General features: G+C 40.2%; 1 protein-coding gene across 1 annotated transcript in view; it reads right to left on the bottom strand.

Moving 5' to 3' along the window:
- The window catches only part of ogfrl1 (opioid growth factor receptor-like 1), a 15,447-nt gene that overhangs the window by 2,507 nt on the left and 6,195 nt on the right, over positions 1–6,745 (bottom strand). Inside the window, exons 2-3 of the mRNA XM_010774015.1 lie at positions 1,418–1,504; positions 1,224–1,302 (exon numbers count right to left, since the gene is read on the bottom strand). Coding sequence (XP_010772317.1) covers positions 1,224–1,302; positions 1,418–1,504 — 166 coding nt within the window. The remainder of the gene's footprint in view (positions 1–1,223; positions 1,303–1,417; positions 1,505–6,745) is intronic.

The following is a 6,745-nucleotide window of genomic DNA, read 5'->3' as shown; positions in this document are numbered from 1 at the left end:
TATTTTCTAACACAGTTGTTCTTGTTTTCTACTGATGTTGAAAATACTCATGCATCGTGACAGAATGGTGCAAGTCCAACGGCAGGAAAGATCTAAGTGTAGACAGACAGGTAGGTAGCAGAGTTTACGTTTGAAAACATGTTTGCTGGTCAACATGTCGGTTAAAGTTGAAATCTTCCGGAAAAAGGGAGAAAAGTGCCGGACAAAGGTCTTCTTTGTTATTTATTGAGCTCTAAAACTAATTGATATGATTCAATATTAAACAAACTAATTATAGTAGATTAACTACATTATTCTAAAGTGTACAGTAACTTACAATAACACGGGAATAATAAATGAAGCGCTCTCTCCCTCTCCTGACAGCCCGCCAGTATCATGCAGCTCGCGGATCCAGTAATGAGTGAACCGACAGTAAAACTAAACATATCTATAACTTTTAGGTAGTTTGAGAGGTAATTAAAATAGCTACGTGTGATATTCTAACCTGAAGTGTGTGTTTTGTTCCGCTCACCGCTGCAGGTGATCATGCAGAGCTGCGTGTCGACTCGTCAGCAGCAGCTGATCTCTCTCTCCCGTCAGATTAGACTTTACTCGCGTTACGTCCATATCGATCAGATCTAGCTAGTTCTAGCTAATGATATGACTACCTGCTTATCAAAAGACACCTAAACAATAAGCGTCGATATGCAACCGGGTGTGGCCACAAAGTATAGCGCAGCATTATGCATTTGTTTACATGCCCACCGGAACCCAGAGTCATTACCAACAGATCAATGCACAATCAACCCATACAGGACATCTCTTTCTCCACATTAAGTGTTAGACATTAGAATTGACTACTCTTGTCTGTCACATATTCTTCTTGTCTGTCACATAAATTGCGCAACTGATGCGGTATTGTGCTAAGGGGAAATAATTTTGACCGGACATTTTGACCGGAGAGATTTAGATTTGCCGGTCTTCAGCATATTTTACCGGTCATAGTCCGGTTACCGGCTAGCGGGAACTCTGGTGTGTTTGTGTGCGTGCGCATGTGTGTGCGTGTGTGCGCATGTGTGTGTGTGTGTGTGCACATGTGTGTGTGTGTGTGTGTGTGTGTTTGTGTGTTTGAACATGGGATCAGTCACTAATCTTTTTATCTTTTCAAGTCAAATAAAACCTCACTAAACCTAAAGCAAACATTTCTTCAGTGTGTGTGTGTGTGTGTGTGTTTCTGATCTTACCATCAGGCACTAGAGGGATCTTGTTCAAGTAGAAGCGCAGGTTACGGTACTCGTTGGGTTGCCGTGACTTTCGGTAGTTCTGCAAATGCACACAGAACAAAGCTGGGTGTGAACAATAAGGTAACTACCGTGCATCCCATTTCTACATTTGAATTTTTTGTATGCCACCCGTCTTTATTTTCCCGTGCATGTACCGGGTAGCTGTGACGGTATTTGTAGAGGTCCCTGGCAGCGTAGAAACTCCTCTTCATCTTTGGAACGGAATCTGGAGAATCTGTAAGCTAACAAAGGAAAGAAAGAGACTCAGTTTAAATGCACATCAGAAAGAAAACAGATTCAGTACAGCACTCAGCTGGCATTCAGCTGAATAAAGCACTGACTTCTCTTTTGAGGTCAATCATCCATTTCTGTCAGCAAAGGAGGACAATTCACATCAGGGCTGCCGTACAATTTCTACAAAAGGAAGCTAGAAACTAGATCTGATTCTCAATTTAAATCTGGGCCACGCTAACTTCCACCTTCGATACTCCAAAGAAACTTTCCCATATACTTCTTTTTTTTTAACCTTGTTGTATGGAAATTGTATTCGTTTTTTTATGTAAAGTTATTATGCATATATATACTGTACAGCTATTTGTGAAATGTTTGGGTTCTTTTGAAAGTCCCTCAGCTTTTTTCCTTCCACTTGTGTATTTTATATATAATTGTATGTATCTTCTTTTTTGTTTTATATTATCATAAGGACAATTAAATAACTTAAAGGGGCCCTATTATGCTTTTTGGGGTTTTCATTTCCTGTAGTGCGTTTTGTGTTCGTGTAAATGGTCTGCAAAGGCTAAAATCCCCAAAGTGTCCCCACACACTCCCTCTCTGCCTGAAACCCCTCCAGTGGACTCCTTTGTCTATTACCGTAAAATAATGACACCACTATGTAACAGTTATGCTTCTATTTGCTAGATCTCCAACACACGTTATAGGCTAAGGGGCGTGATATATCTAAGCGGTTGACCAATCACAACAGAGCCAGCCAGCTAACCAAGCAGAACATGTCACAGTAGAGGCACAAAATACAAATATGAACCTGAAAATTAGTAGAATAAGGCCCCTTTAAGGCAGACTACCAAAACTCAGGCATTATATTCCTTTAAAGTCTTCACCAAACACCTTGAAGCTATGAAAATGTAAAATTCCCTGATTTTTGATTTTATGTAGAGGCTTTTGATATTCTTAAATTATACAGAAATGACCTTTTTTTCGACAAACTGCACCCTGACTTTTGAGAAACGTTTTAAGGCACATTTCTAATAGTAATCATTCAAAAAAGTCAGATTTGACCAAAATCTTAGAAAAGGAGATTAAAGTTTAACAGTGTCAAATAAAGAGGAAACCAATAAGCAACTGCGAATAACCAACTTATTTGATCATTAAATATCGCCTGTGTGTGTAAGTAGGAAATAAACACTAAGTTTGCATATTCCATATAATTACCAAAAAGATAAATGTAGTATTATATGACATCAATATAATACTCCCACACTACGACCCTTAAATAGCATCTTTCAGGTTTTTTTTTTTTCTACATTTATGCTTAAACTTGCTTGAAAATTACAATTAAAAAAGTGAATGTAGGATTTGATATGTTTTACGAGACATAAGGGCAGGAATTCAGAGGGAAAGGAGCAATTTTGAGCTCTGCTCTTAAAAACGGCTTTTTTTTAAGGTCATACGTCAAACGCGTCATATTACATCACAAAGGGTAAACATCTCCGCTCTCAGACCGCGGGTATAGTTAGTAGTTGCGTTGAGTTGAGCGGTTGTGTTTTAGTGAGCTGGTATTTTTTGGTAGTTTTACATTGTATTTCACCATTTGTAATCATGGTGCAGTATTGTGTTTGTGCAGGTTGCACAAATACCAGCCTGTCAGGACATCGAGTCCACAGTAAAAAGGACCGGAGCTAGCGTTCGTTCCTGGCTGCGTTGTGCATCCACCTCCCTGCAGCACATACTCTCCACAGCTTTATCAGGAAACCGTATTACTTCTCTCCCCCTCCCCCCTTCGCTGCTCTCTCTCTCTCTCTCCCCTCCAGTACACGGCACATTAAGACGTAGTGTGGAGTTGCATTAGGTAACGCTGTGGTGGCTGTACTGCTCCAGCCGTCTCCTTTGTGTTTGTTTGTTTCCCCCTGTCTGTGTTGTTTGTGTGTGCGTGGTGGCTGTCACTCCTGGCTCCCGGCTCAACCTCCACTCACCTGCTGCAATCAGCTGTGCACCCTCCCCGACTACACTGCTTTCCATCAAGCCATTTACAACGGCATATCAACGGAGGCTCCACAACCATTCTCCGCCAGATCGTCAAGTATCAGCCGTATCTCGGGTCTAACATTCTGTAGCTAACGCCGGTCGCTCACCAAGATAGCTGCCCAGTTCTCCACTGGTTCTCCTCACACCACAGCTCAATTTCTCTCCGATGGCCGTTATTTCTTCTAATCCTTGGCTGCTCCTGGTCTCTTGGACGCCTAGCAGGCTCATAATTATGAGGTTGTGGTCCGTCATATGCATTTGAATATTCATGTTCAACTTCTTATGTGTCTTTTGTGTCGAAACTAGCATTGGGATCCATGTTTATTAATACGTTACACCGGCTGCTCTCCCCCTTGTTTCCCCCATGTTACGTCACACGCGGGAGGTCAAGTGCCGAGGCTTTTTTATGTGGAAGTGAACNGTTGAGGAGTTGTAGTGTTGGCCGAAATTTAACATTCTCGTTCAAAAAAATATGTACAAAACAATCTTTACAAGTCTGATGTATTAGGGGTGGTCCCTAAGTTTTGCATGTAATTTCGAATTCATTTATTTTAAGCTCCAACGGGAACTCGTTATGATAGTCAAGAAAACTCTCCTGGTGAATTTTATTCAAATTCCAACAAAATGTACCCCTCCCTCATCGACCTGGGCTGCCACACCGGCAGCCACGGTGCTGCAACTGAGGCTCAAGTTCAAGGTCAATGAGGTAGGGGTAAATGTTGTCAGATTGAGGAGAAAAATTCACCAGGAGAGTTTTCTTGACTAATAGAATGAATTCTGGGGGTTGGAGCTTAGATGTTCCGACTTTCGATTTTAACCCTCCTATTGCCTTACCCCCCCTTAATTTGGTGTTCGCGGTCAAATTTGACCGGTCCTGTTTTAACTGCCATTACATAAACACAAAAAACATTAATCATCACCAAATGTCCTTTAACACCCTTTCAAACTGTAAATATTGCATCAGACTACTGGTATACATGAAGAACTGCATTAAATATACAAAGAATAGACACTGAACATGTATCGCATGTGCCAGGTGTGATCCATCCCCTCTTATGTGCCCATCCCCCCGATGGGCACATAAGAGGGGGAACACATCTAGAGTATGTGTGTGTGTGTGTGTGTGTGTGTGTGTGTGTGTGTGTGTGTGTGTGTGTGTGTGTGTGTGTGTGTGTGTGTGTGTGTGTGTGTGTGTGTTTTATCTGATCCGGATGGTTACTAATTCCTTTTCTTTATGGCGGTCATTTTTGACCGGGAACACCATGGGTGTTACAACGTTGACTAAATCATCCAAAATTCAATGAAAGTGGTGATCAGCATGTATATGTTCAAATGTCTACTGTGAAGGATATCATAAAGCCTTAATGCAATCGAATATAAAACAAAAAAGTTATGATTGATGAAAGTAATAAATCGCTCAGATTTGACCCGAAGACAACAGGAGGGTTAGGACCCTACTGTGTATGACTCATACTTATGATCACCATCATGTAAAAAGAGTCCATCATTTCACTGGGATGAAATGTTCTGGGAATTTTTGCGCTTTGGAGTTGCTTTGTGATATTTAATCAAAGAAAAATCTTTAAATCTTGAATAAAATATTTGGAAAAAGATGCATCAATCTGTGTGGACAGAAACATCAAAGCAAAACTCTTTGGATTCAAATGACATTTTTGAGATCCTTGAGGTACGTCAGCAAAGACTCGAGTATGTTCTTAAAATTCATAATGAAAGACCAAATTCAATTCATTTCAGGTTTCTCTTTGGTTTAAAACATTCACAGTGGTTTTGGTGTATGTTCAAAACCTCTGAGAAGATGAATCCGTTTCCAGTTTTAGTTTGGTCACTCTGAGTAATTAAAGGCTCATTATCGGCCCGGGGCTTGAGGAGGGTTCGTATTTGTTAGTAGACTGATGCTAAAGATCGTCCGAAATGAATATAAGCCCAAACTGCTTATAAGCCGAACAATATCACTTAAGTACGTAATACAATTGAAATAGTCTTCAAATATCACAAAATAAATCTGTCATAATCTACTTCAAAGTAGGGCTGAATGATTAATCGATTTTAAATCAAAATCACGATTTTAAATGATGCAATTATCAAATCGCAAAGCCTACGATTATTATTTATTTATTCTTTTTAATTATTTTAATATTTTATTTATTTATTTTTTCTTGTGTCAGTCATCCACACCAATCAGAAGTGCTGTGCTCCACATGTACCAGCCATAGTTAACCAATCAGAAGTGGCCCATGATAGAAGGGGATAGACAGATTTGCCCTTTCTCATTTCTCTAACTCCCCTCCTCGACTCCTATCCTCGAGACTTAGTCCCGCCCACAGGAGATGCGAGCGGAGGAGCCGAGGAGGGGAACCGAGGAGAGAGGAGGGGAAGCAGCAGGCGGTTAGAGAAATGAGAACTCCTCTCCTCTGAGCGGTCATATTAAAGAAAAGTCCATTAATGATGACAGGAGGCACAGCAGCCCTCTGTCTGATGGACAGATGTGTTCATGACCACTTATATATTTACTTTGAATTCATTCACNTGAGGCTCAACAACAGGAGAATGGTGCATTCTGTATTTTTTACCTTTTAAATGTCTCCATCTGGTGGTGGAGCTGCTGTAGTGTTGGCACAGAAATACATCTCGATGTATTTCTGTGCCAACACTACAGCAGCTCCACCACCAGATGGAGACATTTAAAAGGTAAAAAATACAGAATGCACCATTCTCCTGTTGTTGAGCCTCATATGAACTGAATGTTATAAATCACAGCTGCGAAAACACTTTTGCAGGACTAGCCTCAATGCATAAATGTTAAGCATTTTAAGTCTTGTAAGGACACATTTAAACCAAAAGATAAGATGTTGTCTTGACAAAGATTTTCTAACATTCTTGGTCCCACACCGCCGGTTTATGGTCGTTAAACATGTTTTGTCCGTTAGGGTTAGTGTTAGAGAAAGTGATATATCGTGATGAGCAAAACCATGTCACTTGGCCCAGGTGGTTTCCACAGAACGGAATCGGCAAATGTTAAAGTGTTTCGACACTTGTAAATGTGTCTCTAGCTTTGTTAAAGTGTTTCGCATCTTGTTAATTTGTTTTTGTTAATGTTAAATTGTTTTTTCTTTGGTAAAAGTGTTTTGCTAATGTAATTTTGTTTTATAAAATGTAAATTTGTCTCAAGCTTTGTTAAAGTGTTTCACACTTTGTAATAC

The sequence above is a fragment of the Notothenia coriiceps genome, unplaced genomic scaffold, assembly GCF_000735185.1.
Source record: "Notothenia coriiceps isolate Sejong01 unplaced genomic scaffold, NC01 NC01_scaffold00013359, whole genome shotgun sequence".
Lineage (NCBI taxonomy): Eukaryota > Metazoa > Chordata > Actinopteri > Perciformes > Nototheniidae > Notothenia > Notothenia coriiceps.
Note: the sequence above shows the minus strand (reverse complement) of the source record. Positions and strands in the feature narration are given on the sequence as shown.